Source organism: Brachionichthys hirsutus, chromosome 8 (assembly GCF_040956055.1).
Source record: "Brachionichthys hirsutus isolate HB-005 chromosome 8, CSIRO-AGI_Bhir_v1, whole genome shotgun sequence".
In the NCBI taxonomy this organism is placed as follows: Eukaryota; Metazoa; Chordata; class Actinopteri; order Lophiiformes; family Brachionichthyidae; genus Brachionichthys; species Brachionichthys hirsutus.
The window spans coordinates 3,095,538-3,121,453 of record NC_090904.1 but is presented as its reverse complement, the minus strand read 5'-3'; the positions used below and the strand labels follow the sequence as shown (position 1 = coordinate 3,121,453).

Genomic DNA, 25,916 nt, shown 5'->3' with positions numbered 1-25,916 from the left:
TCCTGTTCGTCCCAAAGTTTGTTCCGACATGTCTGTGTAGGTTCTCATGTCTCTCTCAGTCATCCGGGTAATGGTAAATCCCGACAAACAGAAACCAAGAGTCAACTGGACTTGTTCAAGTTAGATTGAAGACGGTTCACCTCTCATCCAAGAGGCTTCTTCAGGTCTAAACGACGAGTAGAGAAAGAAGGCAGAAATTCATATTTCTGCCAGTTCTACTAGTAAATTCCAAATATGAGTCTGTATTCTCTACTCATGGTGACCATGATTCAGAAAGATGAACCCTGCATGAGAAAATGTTTTTGTTTGTTTTATACAGTTTTTTTTTTTATCAGTAACATTAAAAAAAGTTTTTTCTTATAAGCTCAGGCTCAAGCACAGGCTGTCTTGACCTCATTAAAATGTTTTTTTGGTCTTTGAGGAGGAGCCAGTTTCTGTTGAAAATCAGTTTCCTTGAAAAAGAAGGCAGTTTCATTTAGAAAGCAGCTTTTAAATGAAATAATAATGACTGTGAAATTAACAGCAGAAGCGTAAAGGCTTGTTGTATTCTGAGCAACTGTGATTTTCTTTTTTCTTTTTTTGTATCGATGCCACTGTTTTTAGTTCAGTGGGCTCAAATGGCTCTCATGGTGAGATGTTTAATCTCTGGATGTATTTTCTATGATCCATCCTGTTTGGTCTTACATGTGGGTTGGTTGGATGAGAGAGACGTTGCCATCATGTCATAAAAATCGGAGACACTGAGTCAAAGTCTTGACTTTGAATTGCATGCACTGTCTGAGTAGAAATCCATCTGGGTGATCCATCTGAGAGAATCGAGATGAGCTCATGTTCAGTGGAAGATACGACTTTGGGGAATAAAAAGAGACATTATAAAAAAAATTAAACCTTTTTTTGGCTCTGCTGTGCTTTCTGTGTTATGAATGTCACGCCGTCCTGCTGTTGTTACTGGAACACACCGCCTCGGTTTGTTGTTCTGCCTGTAGGTGTACGTAAGGGATTTCCTACGCGCTGTGGCACACTTTAAACAAACGCCTGTAATGGAATCCCTTTCCTACAGACAACTTTCCTCCATGTGACCCAGCAGCCTGAGAGTGACTCAGTAGAATTACAGGAATTCATTGGGACATTTCACTGCGCACAATCCTGTCTAGGAAAAAAAGAAAGAAAAGAAACTCAGTGCAGTGCCAATAAACATGAGCTGGATCATGGAAGTAGTCCGAGCAGAGATAAGCCCGCTGCTCCATGATCACTCTGCTCAGGGCTGGGAAAATGGAAAGTGGGATCCTGGTGCATGAATTAACTTTAGAGGCAGATAGCTTTGCAGCTTTTATTTCTCCTGCATGACTTAATTACGTAACGTATTAGTGGAGGTGTTCCCTTTGATTATTATGCTAAAGTGCCCGTCATTCAGTCATGATCCTTCAGGAACACCTCCCATCTGTTAACCACCTCAACTTCAATGCCTATCAGCAGATTATCAACGTTTCAAAGCATCAGTCGCCATCGGGTACACCTCTGTGTACATGGAGTTCATTTTCTCATGGGAATTGTCACTTATCGAGACATTTTTGAATTTTTTTAACAGAGCTGTGCTGTGTTTAATCACGATAAATAGCTCAGACGATGTGCCGGCAGTAAACCACGATGGGACCTGAATGTCTAAAGTCTTTGACTTTGCTTTTGCGTTGGATTAACTGTCGCGCCAAGCTGTGCTCCTGCCATGCGATCATGCCTGTCGTCCTGATCTTGGGTCGTGTGACTTCAATAGAAGCTGGATTGAAAAATGACTCTGCTGACAATGCCCTGCTTCTAGTCGGAGCCCTGAGAGTCACAAAGCAGGAGCGTGTTTCGCTGCTGATGTTGCATTCCAGCTGGAACAATACTGCTGTTTTCCAGACCCCAAACTGGATGCCTAAATTGGACAACATCCCCCCCCCCCCCCCCCCCCTCCTCAAATGTCCCCCCACTTCTTCCCCACATACCCCCCCGCGCTCCCCCTCATCTCGCCAACCATCCAACCAACCAACCCACAACCCACTCCTCCCATGCACGCATCCTCTAGTCTCCTGTCCTTATTTGGGTAGAGACGTTCTGACTGCTGGCTGGAGGGAGGGGGGGTGGCAGGGGAGGGAGAGGCTGGGCGTTGGGTTGACACAAGGGAGGCAGGAGGAGAAACACTCGCAGCCCTTTCTTAATAAGGACATGTCTGGAATTCAAGCCCCTCGCTTGTTGAAGAGCCTCCTCTCCCTTTTTGCAGCACCTTACTTCAGCACAGCCTCGCGAGCTCCCCGAAGGTCGTCAGATCGGCCTCACGCTGAAGTTGAGCTGCCGAGGAGGCCTGCTGTGTCGTCGCAGCTGTAATCGGGCCGAGACAATGGAAGGGGCCACCCCTTACCCATGCTCTAACTTTTGTGCAGACGATTGCCCCGTCTGCACTAAAGCTGTTGCCGTCCAGCACCTATGGATCTATTAATGAAATATTCTGGGCTGGTCTGAAGACTGTTTTTTTTTTTTTTTTCTACATGATCACTCAATCAAATATCTGCTGAACTTGAGTCTGAGACAAAAAAAAGTGCACTAAAGATTAGACTCTTTGCTTGTGTAGATGTTTCCCTTTTAAATCGATACCGACATGCAGGCGGCTGGCATGAACTAAGGTGAATGGCTCATGTCACGCCAGGGAGCTGCCGCTGTCATTTAAACCATGCATTTAATCCCATTAGGGCTATATCTTATTACTATATACATGAAGGATGATTATAGTAAAGTAATTAAAGGTGGTATAGTGGCAAATATTGGTTTTAGTCAGAAATATAGATGCCAAATATTTTTGATAATTGAATATTTTTTTAATTTTTCAAGCTGATAATTTATAATGCAATTTTATTTTTTGTCAGGCATAGAAAAATGTAAATATTCTTTGGTCGACTAAAACAAGACATATAACGGCATTACTGCATTTCTAAAAACAGTTTATTATCATTTATGGCATTATAGGCTATAGACACAATAATGAAGTACATACGGTAATTCACAAAGTGAATGATAATAAACGTAGTTCATAGGGGCCACAATTACACATTTTTAACATTTTCAAACTAGCAAGATGACTAAACAAGACAACGCAGACACATTCCCAAATTAAGCTTGGGAATGTGACAATGAAGTGTAGATGATAGAATAATCCACAAATGGGCAGGTTGTTGTCGCTTCCTTAGTTTTTGCCTCGCTGCCGTGTTAAGTATCACGCATCAGAAAGAATGTGATTGAACTAACCCTAACGGCGGCGACTCGAAGCGGCCCAGTCATGTGACGTGCGAGGCCTGGGGCGGATCACTTGAGCGCTCCATTTCAGTGTTGAGTTTTAACACCGTGACCCTGCTGCTGCAAGCGGGTCCTCCACAGCCAGCATCCTCTCAGCTAAAATTAGCAGCTTGACCTGTGGGTATTTGTCCAACTCCCATTTGTGCGCATGGAACTTCACGGTGTGAATTGCATCCTTGTTGAATATCACTGCAGGAACTTGCGCGACTGGCCCTGTTTTAAGTGCTGATTGGAAGGGAAAAGACGCATCACTAATTCTCTTCATCTCTTTGATGATTCTCTGATGATGTGGCCGAACTGCTCGTGGCTATAAAGTGTGAAGGCTTTCAGATACCGAGCGATAAACTTGATGCTGAGGCTAGGGGAGATTTCAAGGCTATCATGAATTGCCTTTCATGTAATGTTACAAATGAGACTTGATCAGACTTTATCTCATATTAGGAATTCCTTCACATTTAATTAAAACCCACTTGGCTCAACATCCTTTGTGTAATTGTTCACACAAAGAATCCGTGTTACACTTTAACTGTGATTCTTAAAGTGTTCTCTCTCTCTACCTGGAAAAATATACTGTTTATACCCAATTTACCATTTTATTTGACTTGGGGAGGGGGGGGGGGATCACTGGGGTGTCATGGATTGGAACATTTTTCCACAAGACGCCCATTTATTGAGTTTTTCATAAATCTCTCTGAGCAGTTTCGCCAACCAAAAGTAAAATGTTTGTCTTTTTTTGGTAGAGTCTTTACTTTAAAGGCATGTATTTATTTATTTTATTGCTAGAAGCAAACACGAGTTGTGTGAGGTACACTTGTTCACAGTGGCCAGCTCATGTCTCATATATGTCTCATATTCTGACACTTCTTCCACCATATCTGTCCACTTCCTCGCCTTACTTTGGTTTGGCTCTGGAGATTCTAAGAGAAAACTGTGCATTTAAATGCACAGTTTCCCAGCAAGTGGCATTGAAGAACAACAGCCACTTGCCGTCGTCCCATACAACAGTAAACTGGCCTTAAGCCTAATAAATTCATGGCGTTTAATAGCCTGTCGAGTTAACATGATCTTATTCCGTGATTTTGGAACACATGTAACATTTGATCAACTTCTTGATAATGAAAGGAAGAGCAGCAGCAGAGTTACAGTACAGCAATAGTATTTTTTATTTCAGGGTGGAATGCATATTTGACCATATTTAGCATTCAAAAAATGGTGCATGGCCTCTCACTACCGGAGACGTATACTTGGAAATGTGCAAAATGGAACAGAGACACTCTTCCGATGTGCTTGGCTCTGCACTATGGAATCAACACGACAGATAGCCTCCCCCCAAAACATGGTCCTCGATCACCAGAGCTCTATTTCATAGGTGTGCGTCCGAGTGAGCTGCTACCTAAGTCATGCATGCGGCAGTGAACATAAGATTATCATTCTGTAAAACAGACAGTTGTTCTTGACTTTGTCCGCCTCTATCTCATCCAGCAGCTATTGTTTAGATTGGAGATCTAAAAAAAAATCTGAGTTGTATTGCATCCCAGACGGCTGAGGAGACAGATCCCCATTCATACTCAATATATATATAACAGGGTATTATAGTCATGGACGTAATCGCAGTACAAAGAGTACACACAGATATATGTGGCTTTCAGGCACACCACAGTTTCACTGACTTGATTTGGCTTTTTTTCTTTTTATATATATTTGCATGTATTTTTTTTTCCAATCAAACATTGCAAAACTGCATTAATATCTGAATCACTATGAACGATATTGGTTGAAATACCAACATCTGCAGAAGCATTAAAGCTGAAACACGATCATTCCAGGGAGGATCGTGCTTCACCTCATAGGAACAAAACAATGCTGAAGAGGCAGCTTGAGAACTACTTAAGGTCTCGCCTGCAGTCAGCCATAACACAACCACAATGGGACCCAGTTCCCAGACCACAAAAATTCTTTGAGGAGAGCTCTGATTAGTGAGGACTTTAAACTTCGCTTTATGGAATATCTTGAAACGATTATTCTATTTCAGACAAATAAAATGTCGGAAATTAGCTATAATTACAGCTAACATTATTTATTCATGCACATTTAAATGACTACATTCTGAAAATGTGAAGCCATCATCTTAAAATCTTTCTTGCATTAACTGACACACTTCTTGGCTTTTCTTTGCAGTTCAAGTACCGAAAGATAAAAAGAAAAGCTATGATTTTATTTTTGTCAAATCTCTGCTCCACTTTCTCCAGTCATGTATTGATATTGTATGCATCCAGTTGAAATGCGACTGTAAATAACAGCAGGGTTTTTGTCAGTCATCCAGGCCGAGGCTAATCACGAAGAGCAAAAACACGAAGGATCGACTGGACTTTGTTGGGTTCAGCAGTGCATGTGGTTTCATGAATTTAAGATAAGGAGAGAAAGAAAGAGAGCTGACCGAGCGCTGACCTGCTCCCAGACGAAGACGTTCCAGCCATGTTTCACTTGGACTAACACATCTGGCCTATAAAAAGACCTCGTCAATTAATTGTAACACGGACTAATGAACGACCTGCTGTTAATGCATCAAGAAAAGAGCATCACGCTTACGAATAAACAAAAGACGGACACAGCTTTTTTTTATAAAGTGTAAAATAAGTATATACTTTATATTTCTAAAAGTATTCATCATCTGCTTTAAAGGTCCCATATTACGGAAAAAACTCACTTTTCCCATGTTTCTACACTATTTTGGTGATTTGGGGTCCTTATCAACCCCAAAACAGCTAAATAAACCGTCCAGTCAATCCTTCGTAGTTTGGGTAGGTCTATAATCACCTCCTGAAAGAAGTCTGGAAGAAATTGCGGCCACTGTGACGTCACAGCGGGCAAAATGTGCGCGACGCGACCCGATCCTTGATAAGCGGTTAGAAGATGGATGGATGGAGGATTCAAAGCCTTTTTATTCCGTCCTGCGTTTATTCGCCGATCATTGTGCCGTGTGTGTGGCGATGTGTGTGAGACACTCTTCCCTGCTTCGCACATCAACGCTCTCCCTCTCTCCTGCATGAGTCGAAGAAGAAGAGCAGAGTGGATAAAGTTTATTTTTTTGGGGGAATGTTCCGGCGAAAATTGGCAAAAATGTTTTTGTGTGTGCTAAAAACATCCTTCACGGGTTACCATGGTAGCGTGCTCGCTTTGAACGTACTTTCACTTCCGGCTTTAGAGCGTTTCTGGCAGAGCGGTTTGAGACAGAAATGAGGGACGCTGTCTTGCAACATCTGTTTGCTATTTTGACCAAAGACTGGCACAGATATTTCATATGTGTTTGGGAACTGCATTAACTTGTGGAGAAACGGTATAATATGTCTCCTTTAAGTTAGAATATTTCAATTCAAATGCAAACAATATAATTAATTTCCTTTTTTAGATCTTTTAATTAAAATAAATGTGTGAATTATGTCTTCAAAACCTGCCGAATTTAGTAAGTAATTGCACTCTTCTGCTTTGGAGCTAATATTACGGCTGTTTTTATGTTTTTCTCTTTATGCATTGATCATCAGCGGTTTTGCTTCAGAATTTAAATTGATGTATCAAAGTTGAACAGCAAGTTCCTGGCATATTTCTTTTATTTTTTGCTGCTGCTCCGCCCATGCTTGTTTGCTTCTTGCGAATCACAGTTCAGTGTTTTAAGATGTCGGCAATGCAGCAGTTGATGCGCTCTGAGACCTTTGTTCCACGAGTTGTGCAACTTGTTCATCCAGTAGATCTGCCCAAAAGGGTTTTTTTTTTTTACGTTCACAGTGTGATAAATCGAATGAAAGCATCGCTTCGGAATCTCCTGCCAAGAAGCTTTCTTCAAAGTTGAGCACATCTTTTGTAATTTCTTTGTCTGCCGGATCACATATTGTGGTCCGGCCACTAGCCCAAATTTTGTTTCCCAAAATTGTATTGTATGCTATTATTTCCCCATCAACAAAACAATAACGGTATCAATAAATCCTATGAATATGTGGGATTTTTTTTCCAGACATATACTGTAAATCCTTAAAATTTGTAGGAATTTGTAGTTTCATTTTTGACTAAATAATGAATTTCCTTGCCTTGTAGTTTTCCTAATTAGTTTCTCAAACAGGAGTAAATAGTGTGTTTGCCGGAGACATCACTGGGATGTTATAATTGTGTATTGGACTGGCCAGACAAATAAAAAAAACAGTGATTCTGTTCTTAATTCAGAAACATTCCAAGAATCTAGATTGTCATGCTGACTACTGAGAGTCTAAAATATCCCAAATGTGTCTGACTTGCTATCTCCCCTTGCTGAAAAATGCTTGGCGTTCACGTGCTATTATGATCAAGATATCGACATCTGCTTTCACTGTTAAATAAATATTCAGAGGAAAAAAAAAAATCTCAGGAACTTGCGTCTTTTATTCCAGATCTCCGAACAGATCCCTTGATATTGGGGCTCGGGGTCGGGCCCAGGGGGAGCCGCCATCATTGCTTCCAACGAGTGGAGCGCCAACGGTAGCCCAGAAGATGGGCTGGACGGTGACAACGAGGACCGGGCCCTGGAAGGGGACGCCGAAGGCGTGTGGAGCCCCGACATCGAGCTGAGCTTTCAGGAGGCCCTCGCCATCTACCCTCCCTGTGGCAGGAGGAAAATCATCCTGTCAGATGAGGGCAAGATGTACGGTGAGTGCACCGAAGGAATTACGTGGAAATCAGGCACAAAAATGAGAAGGCCATCCATTCAATGGCAAAGAGTCGGCAAAAAATATATATATCGTACGGCCTCAGAGAGACGTGAGAGACATTCAGTTCTAGCGCTTGTGCTCATTTCGCAGCTTTATCACAGGTAAATGTGCCGCTCTCTTTAACAAGTCTGTACCTGTGGCGCTGTGACCTCGGGCAGGTTCTTCCAGTCGCACCAGCGCCCTCTGAGCTGGTTATTAAGGTCTCCAGCTCGAGCTGTGATTTACAACTGTCTTTTTTTTTGCAAGCCTGTAGAGCCTATTTTGTATTCCCACTTATTGCCTCTGTTTTCATTCATCTCTGAAAGCCATGCAAAGCCACACACACACACACACTGGTGTTGCAGGCTCCTTTGAATCTTTTCGTTTGATGCTCAGTGAAATTAAAAATAATTAGCACAGCATGATTTGAGACTCAGGATTACAATGCATCACCTTGGCGTGTGAGAGATTCTATACAGGCACATGGTTTCCGAATCTTTTGGTCGTTTGCTGCAGCGCATTAAATTGCAGGTGTTGGACCCTCAATGTCCTGAAAAGCCCCAGTTGAGCTAATTTGGCAAGTTCCTCTGCAGAGGCGCAGATATCCAGGTGTGGGAAATTGAATCCATTTGTCTTTCATTTGTTTTTGTCCTGATTTCCCATTCCTGTTTGATTCAGCCTTCTTTTTGCTAATCTGCCTCTGCCCTTAATAAGAAACCTGTGAAACTGTAAGATTGATTGATTGATGTCTGTGATCTATAATTGATTCCTCTGAGCAGCCATGAAATCCACAGACATCGCTCCCTGGAATCTCAGACAAGCATGTTGGTAACATGAGTGTTTGTTTTTTAATGAAGTTCATTTTTCTGCCCTTCACTTTGGACGGGATTCTTTTGGAATGAATCACGGGGCATATTTTATTTTGACATCCAAGGAGAAGAACATATTTTAGATAACTCGGCTCCTGTTTTTACTCTGATCCCGTTCTGAAGGAGGCTTATAATAATAAAGGAACAAGCAGCGGAGTGAGCGATTGCTCTACATGAAATTAATCATGCGCTATTTTTTGATTTAGTAACATTTAAGTAAAAAAATCAACTAAAGAAATTCTATATTTATAGAACAAACACACACACACAAGCAATACAATATTTTTCACATTATCAGGCATTTCTTCCACAATTTGCTGACATTTTATGGACAAAATGTTTAGAAATAGAATTTAGACGAATTTGTTACTCGAGATTGTCCATAGTGTTTTTAGTGTGTGCGTGAATGGTTGTCTGTCTCTGTGTGACACCCGGCGATACGCTGGCAACCCCGCCTCTTGCCCATAGCAAGCTGGGATAGGCTCCAGCAACTCTCGTGACCCGCACATCGGAAAAAGGGGACGAAGATTGAACGAATGCATGAATAAAATGATTATTAGTTGCGGCCTCAGATCAGAAAAGGTGGAGGCTGACTCAATCAGTAAAGTATTTATAAATTATCTCTAGTGAATTGAATCTAATTTAATTGAATTAAATGAAATTAATTACTGTAGGCTGTACTTTTCTAAGAATTATGCAAGCAGTTAATATTCTTTAATTTGTGCTTGCACATTAAGCACCAACTACTGCAGGCATCTTTAACGAAACCTTGACCCTCCTGTGACCTCAATGTCACCCCTATTATCCCCTGACCCCCCCGCCCTCCATTGCCCTTCTGCCCCTACTTCCTCAAATAGCCCGTGCAAAGGGCTGCCATATAGCTGTGTGAATAAAAGGTTTTTCAACAACCCGTCATTTAAACAATAGATCTGTCTATTTGAGCTCGACCATGTCTGACCTTGTTGGCTGATAACTAGCCGGTGAAATTGAAAATATAATCCCAGTGATCATTGAAATGAATCACAATGAAATGCAATCTGTTTGTAATTTGTTGTCCAATAAGGGCGTGCGTTATTTTGATCGTATGTGGCTCAACATATTCTGGTGGGAGATGCTAACTTGTCAGAAATTGAATCTCAGAAATACGATTAAGATTAAGATTAGGTTTTATTGTCATTATATGTTTAACAATTTTTTAACTGCAAACACACAAAATTTTATTTGCAGTACACCCTAGTGCAAGGGCCCCTTGAAACAACCACACACACACACACACACACATGCATAGGGGCCCCAGAGCATGCGGAGAGGGCGTAGGGTGAAGGCGCCGCCATGACCGGCGCACCTGGAGCAATTAGGGGGGCGGCGCCTTGCTCAAGGGCACCTCGGCAGTGCCCTGGGTAAAACTGGCCCATTTATGATATCAAGGTGTCATAAATGTGACCCCCCCCACCAGAGATGATGAGATCGTGATGTGAATGCTGCTGGCAGCGTCGACACATGTAAGAAATGACAAGTGAAAATGTTTTATATGTGATGATGATTGACAGGTGATTGATTACCTGTGACCTGTAGTGGCTCAGCTGAGAGGCCTGAATGAATCTGCTAACTTGGCACTTTTGCATGTTAATTCCTGCAAGTCGCTCAGACAGTGAATGAGCAATACTTCCAAGGTGCATATTTTACAAGAAAGGTCAAATAGAATATAAGAAAAAGAAGAAACAAAATGAAGTGATTGTCAGAATGCTCTAATTTTTGGAAAATAAGGTCTTAAGGGAACCTTAACTTTTGCAAAATCCATAATGTTTTTCATGGAAAATGCAGATGCATGTGTCAGTCCTGAATGGCCACGTGTATCAAATATGATACGTTTGGCAATAAAGGGTTAAAATCCTAAGAGCCAGCCCCTGGGCTAAACTGTATTGAGAAGGAACGACAGGAACTACCCTCAGAAATGTTCATGAAATGGATGAGCAAAGTGAAACATTTACTTTCTGTTAGTCTGCATTTAAATAACCCATTTCAAAATTCATTAATATTTAATTCCGCTTTGATTTGGACAAAAACTAAAGGGATTTCCATGCTTCCTTTATTGTGGGATATTGTCGGATGGAAATAAAGCTCGTGATTTTAATAAGCTGTGTCTACATTGTGCACTGCCGTGCGTGCACAATGTGATAGAGGGATGATTCTTTGGTCGCATTTAACAGCCTTTCATGCCTTTACCATGAGAGCGTCAACAAAGAGGCCGGCTGTGCACAAACCTGCTCCCCTTAGCAACATGCTGTCAGGACCCCCTTTTAGAGACCTACTTTTTTTTCTACACCACTAAACACCCTCTCGATTTACAGTAAGTCATCCGAGGCGCTGCTGGCAGAGCCTCGCCATGGCCCAGAAGACGGCTTCCGATGGCGATGATCTCAGTCGTCTAAAAGCCGCGCTGACGTGAGCTCGGGGGAATGTTAACCATTTTACTGCGTTCTTGTCTATACCTTGCAGTCCCGGGACTCCTAGTGACCTCCAAAAGGTGACGGAGTCATTATTCCCATTGGGAAATCCAGAGACATTTTTTTTTTTTTTTTTTTTTTTTTAACTACCAATTTCCATTGCCTGCTTTTATAGATGTGTATTCTTAGTTCTGCAAATCTCGCCTCGACTTGTCGGGGGGGCTCAGGGGTGACAAAGAGTTCAAAGGAACACGCCGCTTAATTAAGCAATGCATGTTAATGTTGACTCCAGTTCCGGAATGTGGGAAACACTGCGAGAAGCTTCGCTCCAGCCTGCGGCGTGATGCGAGTATACGTACGCAACCCGTAAACCAGTCGGCGTGGCTTTGAAAAGCGAGCCTGCTTTAATTAATTAATTTTTCACGGCTCCTCTTAAAAGCCGTTAAAGGCGGCGCTGGATTTTTATCAAATCTTTGTAAAAGACAAAGTGCAATCACGGTAATCCTGGCAGTGAACCACGATGTTGCGTGCATAATTCAGATTAACAAGATATTCTGTGTTAATGAGATGCACAGCAGCTGGTTGTCTTTGGATGGAGGCAGGTTGCCTTAACTTGCAGCCAACGAGCAGGAGTTTCATGTTTACCAGAGCGTTTTTTCATTTCCACTCTGCAACGGTATAGATTTCCATACTTCCCCAAATATGAGCTTTCATGATTTGCAGTTTCATTCGCAGTGCAGATGTAAAAATAAAACTGAGGGTAGTTGCTCCTCGGAAACATTTGTTCTTCATTAAATAGTTGGCACATTTAAAAAGTGTGTGTGAAAAAATGTTGCCTGTCCTGTTCTGCGTTGGTGCTGTACTGACATGTTGTTCCTCTGCGTTTTCTGGCCTAGACAGGTATGTCAAGCCCTGAGGACGCACCTCGTGCTCGACAGCCCTGCAGCTGTCACTTCTGCAAAGCATTTTGGGTAATAAAAAAGACAAAGGTTTCAAGGGGGGAGGCTCCTATCTGTTCTGACCTTTCAAAGGCCCATTTGGAGTTAGCCGCGGGTTCAGTGCCTGTGCAAAGTTGTGCAAAAACAGAAGTGTGAGGGTGGAGCGCTGGGGGGGCCCCCCGTAGTGATGACAGAGCAGGCCTTCCTTGTCAGCCCCCCCCCCCTCACTGAGATACGAGGAATGTTTTCAGTCATGCATGGCGAGCAGTATGTTAGCAATTCAGGATTACCTCAGCGTTATGAGGAGGGAGGAGAGGAGAGGCTGCAGGAGAGAGGGAGACGGCGCAGGACAAAGAGGTGTTTGGGGGGGGGGGTAAGGGGAGTGAAGCGATATTCCCCTATCTTAGCATGGAAGTGGAAAATTCCAGCGCTTATGTAGTAAAAGTAAAAGATAGGCGTGCCCTGTCGGCGAAGAGGTTAAGAATGGCGGCCTGCAGCGATCTGGGTGGGTGTTGAGCAACCGACAGTCATGAGCAGCTCAAAGGAGAGAGAGAGAGAGGGGGGGGGGGGGGGGGGGTTGAAACGCAGCAAGAGTGTGGAAATTAATGGCAGATTGTGCGAAGCGAATGCATGACAGTAGTGTCTGTTTGCCTGCACCTGTCACCCCCCACACCCCCCCGCTGTGCGGTCCAGCCTGATACACACCTTGTCAAATCGGAGCAGATCTCGGTTGTCACTGACAACGGAGAGCTCAGATTTCCGATGTTTTCTGTGTTAGGGATTAAGAGAGGGCATTGATTGATTGATTGATTGAATTGTTTATTTCGAATAAAGAAATAAAAATAATAAAGAAAACAAATCAATAAATAATACACATAATGAAATGAATATTCCAAAAGGAGGGCGAAGAAGTAAAACCTATTTACTCCCACCCCTTGTCCTTAAGTAAATGACATAATAAACTTCCTCCTATCTCCTACATACTTTCATAGCTACATGCATGCCTACATTCTCTCTCTCACACACACACACACTATATGCATTAATAGAAATAAACATACAGTTCCACATGTAAATCTACGTACACTATACAAGTACAATATGCACAACTTCTGAAAAGAGACCGGCCGAACTAACCAAAGCATTAAATAAAATAAAAAAGATTGCAACCAGGCCAAATGGGGCAAATGCTGGAGGATGTGAGGCAGACTGCTGTTTACTGGTCGCATGCACGTAGAAGGAGGGCCAGGGTGCTTTATTAATAGCCCACCATGAGCTTGTGATTTTGTTTATTTTCTCCTTGACGTCCTGCTAACAGGCCTCCCCGTCACAAGCACCAAGTCATCCTCATGATTTTAGAGGTCATTCAACTGTGACATGCTTTTTTGTTGTTGTTCTTCAGGATTATAGATTTGGGACAGATTACTTCAATGTTTTGGAAATCTCACCTCAAAGTCATGAATGCTTAACTTGCGATTTGCCATGTTAATTTTTTTTTTTTTTGGGGGGGGGGGGGGAATAAAAAATGATTCGGGTCTTTTGCTCTTTTCCCCATCAAATCGATTGCATCTTCTAAAAATTGTGGATCGAAGAAAAGCAGCAATTTATTCATCCATTCATTTTCCTGGAAGGCGAGATGATCAGTGATCGTCTCGTCTTCGGCCGCTTAACTGGATCAGGATGCAACAACTGCAAAAACTCTGTTCCTGAACATTAGCAGTTGGACATGTGACGACCTGCAGAACTCTGGGGGTGGGTGCATTGTACCCCCCCCCCCCCCCCTCTCTGCTCCTTTGGTGAAGAGATTGAGAGTGACAGTTGTGCGGGGAGGTCTCACTGGCATTGTTCTGCCCTTCGCCGCCGGGATGGCCAGCAGCAGGTGCTGATGTCACTTGAGTGCAGGGTCACACGGTGGTGTTGTTTTTTTTTTTTTGGGGGGGGGGGGGGGGGTGGTTCTGCACAGTTGCTGGCACAGACAGTTCTGGCTTTGTGTTTCCTGCAAGAGTTACAGCTCCAGCTGCCCTTCTAACCAATGCCCCCGCCCCCTCTGCTACACTTAATGGCCCCCATGCTTCTCCTGGCACTGGAAGCATATATATGAGCGTGTGTTTGTTTGCAAGCGCTCTGCCTGTGTTCATTGGCCCAGGCCAATCCGACCGGATAGCACAGATGTGACAGGCTGAGAGGAATGCTAGGAATGCGGAGGCGCTGCAGCGGGCGTGTCTATCCGTAGCCCGGAGCAGGGGGGGGGGGGTAGCTCAGTATCGGCAGACTCTTCAGCACTGCTCTCTTGGCCGACAGCCGTGCTGCCTGGCTGGCTGGCTGGCTGGCTGGCTGGTAAGTGCTGCAAACCCGCTGGAGATGGCCGGCAGTACTTTTATGGTATTTACTCAAACCGGGGGCCTTCTGGATGCTGATGAATAAAAGGTGTTGGGAATAAAAACAAACAAGCAGGACTTCTCCTGTCATTATGCGCCTGCTTGTTCTTTGTCGACGCGTCTTTAAGAAGGCGCAGGCTGACCTGTGTGTGTTGGCGTGCGTGTCTGTCTGCAAGTTTAGACAAGTTGAGGCCATTGTTCACAAAGATAATAGTCCAGCCTTTTCTGTTGGCCCCGTTTCAGCCACAGAAACCCAGTAAATGTGACTTGGCAAAGAAAAGAGGTGAAAATCACTAATAGACTGATTTTTTAATGAGACAACATTATAATTCTTAATGTGCCTCTGATACACCAGAAATGTGTGTGTGCGTGTGTGTTTTTATTTTTTTGCACGCCCCCAGCTGTATCCTGGTGAATAGGCGGTGCTTGTTAAAGCTAATGTAAAGAGGATGACGAAGGCCCCAATCTGTGATTAGGCTTCAGCACCTCATGGACCGACGATGAGCCGGCATGAAACAAGCCAATGAATACCTGGACGTAAAAAAAAAAATCTCAACTTGACTTATTATAAATAAGAAGTTCATTTTAGACATTTAGTACTCTTTTTTTTTTGCTGTAAGTGTGACCTGTGACAAAAGTGTGTTTGCCTTGGGTCTGAGGAGCGCCGAGAAAGGTCACACTGGTGTGTGTTCGAAACGTGACAAGAGTGCCACCTTTTGCCCGATTCAGGGTATTATTATTAGCTCCACCGAGGCCAGGAGGAGGTTATGTAATTGCGGGCCTTTGTCTGTCTGTCTGTCCGTCTTAGAACGATAACTCAAAAAGGTTCTGGACGGCTCTGGATGAAATTTGCAGGAAATGTTGGGAATGTTACCTGGAACAGTTTATTACATTTTTGGTGATGATCCAGAAGAGATCCTGGATTCTGGATCACTTTGAGATTTTTTTGGTTAACATTGCAGTCAATGGAGCTTCAAAATGTGTTCCTCAATATCTCGATTGATTATTGACCGATGACACAGTCATGTAGGGTGGGGGCCTCTATCTATTTTTCTTGGTTGTGAACTTGTTTTTCTGTTCTTTGTGTGTGTTTTTTTGCAGGTCGCAATGAACTGATAGCAAGGTATATCAAGCTGAGGACAGGCAAAACCCGCACAAGAAAACAGGTAAACAAGTAAAAAGGCAGAATAACAACTCTATGTTTTTCTACATGTCAACGGATCACATTAAAAGACCAAAATTACTCATTTGATTTATTTAATTGATTTTTTGTGCTAGTTAATCTTTTTAAAATGATCCATTGATATTTTTTTATTTTATTTTTTAAACAAGATTCATGGACAGGTGAGAAATAAAGGACAACTGCATCAGTCGATATGACAAATCATTCCTTTGCTGAGCCTAGACCAGTGCATATTCACCTCCGCCGAGGCGAGGTGGAGGTTATGCAAGCTCCGGAGTGTGTCCGTCTGTCCGTCCCTCTGTCCATTAGCAAGATAACTCAAAAGGATTCTGGACGGATCTGGATGGAATTTGCAGGAAATGTTGGGAATGTTACCAGGAACAGATGATGCCATTTTGGTGATGATCCAGAAGAGATCCTGGATTCTGGATCAGTTTGAAAGGTTTTGGTAACATTGCAGTCAATGGAGCTTCATAATTTGTACCTCAATTATCTCGGTTGATTATTTGGAATTTGACACAGTCATGTAGGGTGGGGGCCTCTATCTCACCACCGAATTTAATCCGGATTGGATCCAGAATGGAGTCAGTAAGAAATATTTAATTCTAACATTGAAAACTCCATTTAAGGATTTAAAGGATTTACAAACACACGTCAACTCCGATTCACTTTGACTTTTCATGGTTGGTGTATAAAGATACCAACAACAACTTAGAGCCTTTTGGTGATGATCCAGATCACCATGTGGACGGTTTAAATCACTTTGTTACAAGCGCGCCCGCTTGTGTGTGTTTGTGCGTCTGCTTGTACGCATCTTGAGTTCATGTTGTTTTTATGCTCAAACACTGTTTCACACCCCTTTAGGTGTCTAGTCACATACAGGTGTTAGCACGGAAGAAAGTTCGTGAATACCAGGCGGGTATAAAGGTAGGTGCCGCTAGCCTGCCTCCCGGCCACACTGACGGGGCTTCCCTTTCCTCTTTGGTTACGGCTTCTCTCTCTCTTTCTTCCCTTGTCTCTTCCTCTTCCTCTCCCTGTCTCCTTTTCCTCTTCCCTCCTCTCGGCTATTCTCATGTGCAGGTTTCTAGCCACTTGCAGGTTCTCGCCCGGAGAAAATCTCGCGAGATCCAGTCAAAGCTAAAGGTATGCGCTTCACCGCGGGCTGGGCGGGGCTGGCGAAAGCTTGGCTTAATTGCACTGACTGACTAACCTGCAAATTTGTGCTTTGCTAATGGTCAGATATTGCTTTGATGCACTGCTAGGGAGGACGTTGCAAGCTCGGCACGATAATCGGATATTCCCAAGGAGTTACTTCCAGTCCGTGCATGCAGTGCACGAACGGCTATTTAACGCCCTGCCTGTCAGAGCTGCATGAACCGGTTCATCTTGACGCTCCACTGTTTCATAGATGATTTTAATCCCCATTGTTTAAACGAATACAGCGCAAGCTTATAAAATCTGCACAGTAATTTATGCACCTGCCTGCGATGCTCCAGTCATGCTTCTGCAGAACTTTTACTCCTCTGAGACTTTTCTTTTCTTAAAAATCTCTCTACTGTGATACTTTGAGTTCCTTTTAAATGTGTATATGTCATAAAATGACCGTCAAGAACCACCTTGACTTTTATCGTTGTGAATCCTGTTCCAGTCCATTTTCTCATGCTTCCTATGGTTGTTTCATATGTTTGTTTTTTTTTGCATACACATAACACAAACATGGGTAATACTGTGGTCATTCTAACTTTGCTAAAAAACAAACCTCTTTATGCAGACTAATCCTCAAATGGGCACTGGCATTGACAAGTGACACGGCTCTCTTCTAAATTCATCTATAAAACATGCATTTGCCTTATTTTTAGGAACATTTAGCAGTTCATAAATGTCCTTGCGTATCTGATATATATATAGTTTATCTGGAAGTTACTGTACCAGCTGTTTTTGAACACAGTTTTCATACGACAACCGTTTTATGGCTCAGTATAACTCATTGACTTCATCAAGTTAACTGTGCAATTGACTCGCAGGTAGAAGCAAAAATGCATAAACTCACACCTGCAATACGCCGTGCGTTTACTCTCTTTTAGTGGATTCTTCTCGTTTTCTTTCCTTTAATGTTTTGTACAATCAACAGTCCGTATTTTTACATTATTAGAAGTCTAATAGATTTGAAATCTTTATTTAATAAGTGATCTTCTTCCCACTCCTTTTCAAGCACTACATAATGAATTATTTGCTATTTCTTGTGTACATAAATAAAGCAAATTATAAATTATAATTAATTTCCATAAAAATCCTACACATAGTAATGTTCAAAAGATGGTGTTAAGCATTCCTCTAAAAGTCCACAGGACCTCCAAATAAACATGATTTATTACACACCATGTCAAAAGCACAGAAATAGCAAACTTGGATTGCACACTCAAATCCTATAGCACCCAAAAATATGACTTGATCATCATTCAGAACTGCCAAGTACTAATGGTGTCTCTCTTTTTTGATTCAGGCGATGAATTTGGTAAGTGAATCAGACTTATGCTTCCCTGCGTCTCTCTGCTTGGCAGCAGCAGCCGTGCGCTGTTCCCTTGCTAAGGCCCCCTGCTGGCATGGCGTCCCTTCCCCTATTGCCCTCCTGTAATGAAGCGATGCTTAGGAAATAGCCACGCCTGATACACCGTATTACCAAACCCGCAGGCTTGCTTTGCTATGTGTAAGGTGCCGCTCTTTGATTTGTGTTCCTGCTTCTGAGGCGTCTTTCCTCTAATGTCAATATTAATGTCGCTTAAATGGCTTTAAAGGCATAATATGCAGCAAATATCGGCTGCCGCTTGAAAACATATGAGTCGGGCTTAAATGGATGAGAGCACTGATGGTCAGTGTATGTTCAGGCTCCATGTATTTGTGCAGTTAAACCCTGACCTGCAGCGCACACTGATGGAAAACCTTGCACTGTTACATACCCCATGCCCAAAGGTCAAATATGTTCCCAGCACCTCACAATAATAAGAAAGTAAGAAGAGAAGAGCTGCATGGCAGCGTCTCAGCAAGGCTGCGCCATTCCATTGGTTTGTAAATGATGATTTCATTGTGAGTCTATGCAATGACTTGGTTTTATTTGGGGGGGGGGGGGGGTCATTGCATATTATGCCTTTAAGTGTGCTCTATTTCAAACATAATACTAGAACAGAAGGATGACTTTTGATGTTTTTTCGGTATGCTAAAATAAAGTTGCATTTCTTTCTGCCTGTTTCACTTGCGTAGCATTGATATCGCCTTCGCAGCAAACCTGTGCAAATCTGTATTCTGCAAACGATGCAATCTTTTTATTCTGTGTTTCCTGTGGGGATAGAGTAAAAAACTCACATCGTGTTGTGACTCAAGCTTTAAAACCAATGCTTTTTCATCTTCTCCGTTTTTCTTTCTTGCTTAAGACTGCATGCCAAATTGCTTTTCCAAAAACATGTATGTTTGAAGAATAAAATTTGAACCATGTGATAAAAAAAACTCATGTCAAGGTCATGTAATTTTAAGAAGCTCCTTTAAATCATTACGTATATTTTTAGATTGTTAATTGAGTAGAATATAATTTTATACTACGCCACCATTTAATGCAAAAGGAGGCTATGTTGCCACCTTGTGGTTGACTCATGTCATTGCTGTCTTCATTTACAGGATCAGGCATCTAAAGATAAAGCATTACAGAACATGGCAGCACTGTCCTCTGCACAGATCGTCTCCCCTAGTATGATCAAGAATCATCTTCCACCACTGCCCCCTGCGCCATACCAACCAGCCAGAGTGAGCCTGATCTTCTCTACAATTACAACACACTTGCATTTTTTTTCATTATGTTGTATACAGCCATGCAAATTGCTTTTCATTTGACGAAAACGAATGTGGTGCTATTGTAAATGAATAATGCTTTCTAAATCTCCAGTTCTGGCCTCCTATCCCAGGGCAGCCTGGACCCTCTCAGGAGTAAGTAAACGGCTTTGCTGAACCCACGGGATGGGGGTTTATTTACTGAGATTGGTGCTAGACATGAACTATGAATGAGTAGCAGAAGGGTTTAGATGTGAAACCAGGTGGGTCTTGCAGGGCATGTCTAACAGATCACATTTTTTTGCACACCAGGCTGGTCGTAGACCCGGGAAGGGTGCCTGGGTTTGGTCGCACCAGCCATGCGTAAGTTCACCCTAGCCGAAGTCCAACTGTGAGCACAAAGCAGCACTAACTCTTACGCTGCACTTTATTGAACTGTATGTTTCCTGCACTGATGTAACTTACGTGTCAGTTTTTATACATGTGATAGTAAAAAAGTGTTGCATAGTTTAAAAGCAATGAAGCAGGTGGACTTACGCCTATAGCTGGTGCAGCAACACATTAGTAGACCGACTAACAGTATTTGACCAGAAACACAAATACAGTGAATTCCATGTGCCACAAGCGTCTGTTCAGGAGACGTCGTTGCCTCACTGCACCTTTCATTTTCTTTCAGTATCAAACCTTTTGCACAGCCGCCGTACCCAAGCCTATCGGGTCCTGTACCGCAGTCCATAACCAGTGAGTGTGACAGAAAAAGAACGAAAGAGAACCTTTGCAAAATGAAACGAAAGACGGCCGCTTTATGAATGTATGCAGGCTACGAGCCCCTGGCCCCTCCCCCGCCGCCAATCGCTACTGCCGTGCCGGTTTGGCAGGACAGGACCATCGCCTCATCCAAGCTGCGAATGCTGGAGTACTCGGCCTTCATGGAAGTCCAAAGAGACCCGGACAATGTGAGCAAACATTCACAAAACGGTTCCCCACATCCAGATGTGGATGGGTGACTGAACGAGACGAGCGTGCAGCGTGCAGCGTGCAGGTCACGTAGCCCGGTTCAAACCAGGGCACATCTGGATGTGTTCTGCGCCTGATCAGAGTTCATTTTTAATGTTCATTATCTGCACAACATTCCGAGGCGAGGCTACAGTAACAATTCTCTCAATTAGAATATATATTATTTTCTTGCAATAAAAGGTAGGCAGCCATTTAAAGTATATATATTAGAATGTATACTATGCATGGTCCTCAGGGTGGGTCTGCTGTGGACCTGACGTCTCTGAATACGGAATCCTCTCCTCTTTCCTTCATTTCAAATGCAAATGGGTCGCCCAGGAAAGTTTTCTGCTGGTGTTAACCGTGTCCTCCCTTGTGTTCCTCTGTCTCTTTCCACAGTACAGCAAACATCTGTTTGTCCACATTGGACAGACCAACCCCTCCTACAGCGACCCACTCCTCGAGGCTGTGGACATCCGACAGATCTATGACAAGTTCCCCGAGAAGAAGGGCGGCCTCAAAGAGCTTTACGAGAAAGGCCCTCAGAACGCCTTCTTCCTCGTTAAATTCTGGGTGGGTCGTCTTTGTCCAGCGCAACTTATTAGCCATCGGCGCGTCTTGCAAATTGACGAGACATCTGATGAATGTCTTTTGTCTTCTGGCGACACGTCAGTGTTCGTCGAAGCGTAACTAAATATTATGGGCCTTTCTTGGCGACTCATTTTGTTCTCATGCGACCACAATGTTAATTTCCCATGAGGAGATAAAGTCCCACGTATTTGATGATCCTTATTAATCTGATTGATTAATCTGATTGATTAATAAGGATTGTTTTTCTGCAGGCGGACCTGAACAGCAGCGGCATGCAGGATGGCCCCGGTTCGTTCTACGGTGTCAGCAGCCAGTACAGCAGCCTGGACAACATGACAATCACTGTTTCAACCAAAGTCTGCTCGTTTGGCAAGCAGGTCGTTGAGAAAGTCGAGGTAAGAGCATGTCAGCTGCTCTTTACGCGCTTTAAAAACACACGCATCTATCTCTTTGTCACGCCGAGTCTCCCTCCTGCAGACGGAATATGCCCGGCTGGAAGGAGGAAAGTGTGTTTACAGGATCCACCGCTCTCCCATGTGCGAGTACATGATCAACTTTATCCACAAGCTCAAGCATTTGCCTGAAAAATACATGATGAACAGTGTTCTTGAAAACTTCACCATCCTACAGGTAACATGCACGTACTTTTCTTTGGAGTCGTTAAAGGAATATTTGATATTTAGATGTCGGTATGCAGTAATACCTCGACACACGAGCATTCTGCGATACGATCTTCCAGATGAAGACGCTGAATGATTTGTGGCTTTATCCGTGCATATTCTTTAGAATAAGTGATGGGTCCAAAGAAAGCATGAAATTAAGTCAGTGATTTGGCACGCCGGTAACGAGCCGAGAACATTGACTATATGTACAATCCTCAAACAGAAGGATGCTATCAAGAACACAAAGCCTTCCAAAGACATAACTATCATGTCTCAGTGTACGTGTAAAGGTACAATTACTGCATAAAGTTTCTGCTTGTACCATCCAACCCCCTCCCTCATATATTACAGTAATACTGTTTATACGCTGGAATAAAGCCTGGTAAAGAATCCTCCTCTCCTGCTTCATGGTTTGCACCGACGTTACAATATCATTGTGTGACTATGTAGCAATAAAAAAGGTTTTTTCCATTGTTATTAGCGTTAATTTGACTGTTTTTAGACAACCGGAATGGATTAAAAAAGATTCAGTTATTTTATAAGGGACAAATTAATTTCACCTACAAGCGATTTGAGTTACAAGCTCGGTCCAGGAACGAATTATACTCGTATGTCAACGTATTACTGTATATGGATCATCTGATTTGATGATAATTAATGTCGCTCTACCACCAGCACCATTTAGCTTGATCTAGCATTAAGAGAGCAAACAGTGAAAAAAGCAAGAATGCAGTATTCATGTGGTTTGATTTTAGTGGTGTGTTCAGGGCCTGTGTAACTTCGAGAGCTGCTAAATAAAAAATACATGCCTTAAAATGTCGACGATCAAACATAAAATTGACTCAATGCTTATATGGCTGGTAAGCTGAAGTGTAGCAGGATGAAACTTGGTCCTTTAAATGAGTGAATAAAAGCGTAATGTTGTCTAACGCAAGATGTACTGATTTTAATGCTGGTTCCGGGTTGGATCATCATTTCCACGCAGTGACCGATCAAACACACAATGTATAATGTAGTAATGGGCGACCTTTAAAGATGGAAGGAGACGTTTGTTTCCTCGTTAACTTCACATTTAGTCTTATTCTACTAATATTTTTTTAAATTACATGTCATGTTCTTGTGTCTGCAGTATTTTTATAGATAATTTTTTTACTGACTGTGCTGTGTCATATCTCTCACTCGACATTGTCAATTTGCCCCACAGGTGGTGACGAACCGCGACACCCAGGAGACCTTGCTCTGTATAGCGTTCGTGTTTGAGGTTTCCACGAGTGAACACGGCGCTCAGTATCACGTCTACAGACTTGTTAAAGACTAATAGCTCTTCGGAGAGGTTTTGGAAAAGCCGCCCGAAAGCGTGACACGATCTCTCTGTGACCAGCAAAAAGAAAAAAACATCCGGGACAAAGACAACAACAAAAACAACAACAACAACATTCAATTCTAGGCCAAACTAAGATGGACACCTTTTATGCTTTAAAAAAGTGAATCTCAAATAAATTCTGAAGAATTGCGGATAATTTTTTTTTTCAATTACAATCATCCATATGTTTAATCACGGTTTAGATGAAGTGGTTCACTTTCCCAAGTTGATTGATGGAGGTGGAAATGTTGTGTTGATGGAACGAGACTGTGTCTATGGTTGAAAAGACTCTATGCACTATAAGAGAAGTGCCTGTAAGGTTGACAAAGTAAAGAGAGAGCACTTCCACGGAAGTGAAGAAAAGCAGAGCGCTGTTGCAGTAGGTTTGTTAAGAAAGTGTCTTTAACCCAAAGATGACATAATTGCCTGCCACTTTGAAATGCCTTTTCTACTACCTCTTATTTTTGAACAAACAAATAATTGTCACGCAGGTATATATATATATATATATATATATAATAATTTGGAAAGAAAGCACTCAGATCAGTTTTTGTATCGTGGCAAACAGAGGAATGAGATCGGAGAGTTAATTATAATGTAGAGTGTTTTTGCTTTTGTTTTTTTAAAACAAAAACAATCAGCCCAAGTTTTACAGTCCAAGTGTACTGGGAGAAGGTTTATTGTGTTACCGTACTATTGAGTTTTTGTCTTTCAATGTGATACCACACAGTTTAAAAATCAGGTCTTATCAGCATCTATCTGTAACAGATCTGCGACACTAAAGACTCTTTGTGCCTCTGCTAGCCTCAAATAAAATCAGGGCATTGCCATCCTCGTGAGATCCTGTCATTTCTTCTTGAAGACGTGTGATTGGTTGCCCTCAAAGATCAAGAAGTGGAGGGCGAAGCAGCAGCAGGTCATATATTCTGCCTTGAGTCATGTAGCCTAATGGAGGGGGAGGTTGTTTCTGTACTGTGAGTCAGCAGATGCGAAAGGAACATGTTTTGCATAGGAGTATTTTGTTGTGTACTTTATCCGCGTATTTGTGATCCAAGTAACTCAGCACAGACACCACGCTTCAAGTGGAGATAAATTAATAAGAGTTTCTTTTGTTTAAAAAAGAGATGATATGCTGTGAGGTAACTTCATTTACGTCACCTTTCTCTGTGTAACGTGTGCAGATGCTGCATCAAAAGTTGTTTTTTGTTTGTTTTACAGCCATTACATATGAAATTATTTTACATCAAACAAGTTATTGTGTTGAATGAGAGCTGTTGTCTCTGTGCTGTGGAGTATGACCTTTGATTGTTATTTATAGGGTTGGAAAAGACAAATTGGGAGGGCAGGGTGGGGTACTGAAGATGTAGTAATAATTTCCCATTCATGTGGAGATGTTTAAAAGAAGTACCGCAGGATTCGTAATAGAGACAGGAGGACTTTTATCCCATGGATCCTGCTTGACTCGTGTCTGTCTGTGGTTCACTGGACAATTAGAAAAGGTCAAATTTAAGATATTGTACAGTGGAATAGTTGAACCTGGCTTTGAATGTCACATTTCACAAGCTAGACACAAACGCGCTGCTCCTATAGCAGGTTTCTCATTTTATCTTTTATACAGACATTTTTGTTATTATCAAGATTCATGTCTTTTATTTTATTTGTATTTTTTATTCTGTTGTCTTTGACTTTCAGTGTTTGCCATATGCGTCACTGAAAATAGTGTGATTGCCGATATTGATAATTAATAATGAGATATCTAATGTATCCTATCCTGAATGGTGTGGGCTGTTTGTTTGTTTTTTGGTTTAAGGTGGTTTACTGTTTTCTTTGTTACCTTTGTGCGTTGCAATTTTTTACTTCAATGTAGAGGTTGGGATATGTAATCAAGTAAATGTATCTAACAATAAAAGACACATGGTGCCTTTGGGGCCATTTCCCCAGAAAACATATTAAACATGTTTGTCATTTGTTGTATCCCTCATGCTTATTTGTGTACATCTATTACAGAGACTAGGAAACCGTATGCCATGAAGCATCTAGCGTGTCAACCCATACTGCAGATAACTACGTTTCAGTCCCACAGTTTGATTCCCATATTAAGAAATGTTTTATTCAAGATTTAACTTAGTGTCAATTGAAGGCACGTTAAATTTCAAGCCTTAATTGAATCAGAACAATTTAATCTATTTAAATTCTGTATAATTATAATTTACAGCAGTGAAGTTATCACAGTTTCCATAAATGTAAAATTTCTGAATGAACAGACAATGGGATGTCACTTGACTCCAAATCAGATTTTGTAGGATAAAGAAGTATGTTGAGACGTCACGATCTTATTACTAATTATTAGCTAAGCATAACATACATTATTAATTAATTACAAGATACATTAGTCTTGCAATTGGTATTTGTCCCACGATAATAAAAATGAACTTTAAAAAACGTTTTGTTATATTGTCACCTTCCCTGAAAACCTTTAATTGTAGTACGTTATACATTAATTAATTATGGATGGTTTCGTTCTCAACCTTATGTTGAAAGAACTTCTGCTCCCAGAGTTCCTCGCGGTTGAGACTAAAGCCGGAAACGAAAGCCGGAAACTGCTGTCCCTTGACCGAAAACGTAACA

The 25,916-nt window shown here is 42.2% G+C and overlaps 1 protein-coding gene across 1 annotated transcript; it reads left to right on the top strand.

Annotated features, from left to right (window-relative positions):
• Positions 1-7,934: 7,934 nt before the first annotated feature.
• On the top strand, positions 7,935-24,613 carry LOC137898193 (transcriptional enhancer factor TEF-5-like). The gene is made up of 12 exons (XM_068742202.1): positions 7,935-8,001; positions 15,776-15,840; positions 16,938-17,000; positions 18,828-18,836; positions 19,527-19,652; positions 19,792-19,832; positions 20,353-20,417; positions 20,496-20,632; positions 21,072-21,245; positions 21,515-21,658; positions 21,741-21,893; positions 23,130-24,613. The coding sequence occupies exons 1-12, from the start codon at positions 7,995-7,997 to the stop codon at positions 23,241-23,243; spliced, it is 1,098 nt and encodes a 365-aa protein (XP_068598303.1). The 5' UTR covers positions 7,935-7,994; the 3' UTR covers positions 23,244-24,613.
• Positions 24,614-25,916: the final 1,303 nt, after the last annotated feature.

Coding starts and splice junctions, on each gene's coding strand:
- LOC137898193 (XM_068742202.1), top strand. Junction 20,633..21,071: donor TCCAAAGAGACCCGGACAAT/GTGAGCAAACAT, acceptor CTCTTTCCACAG/TACAGCAAACATCTGTTTGT. Junction 21,659..21,740: donor AGGTCGTTGAGAAAGTCGAG/GTAAGAGCATGT, acceptor TCCCTCCTGCAG/ACGGAATATGCCCGGCTGGA.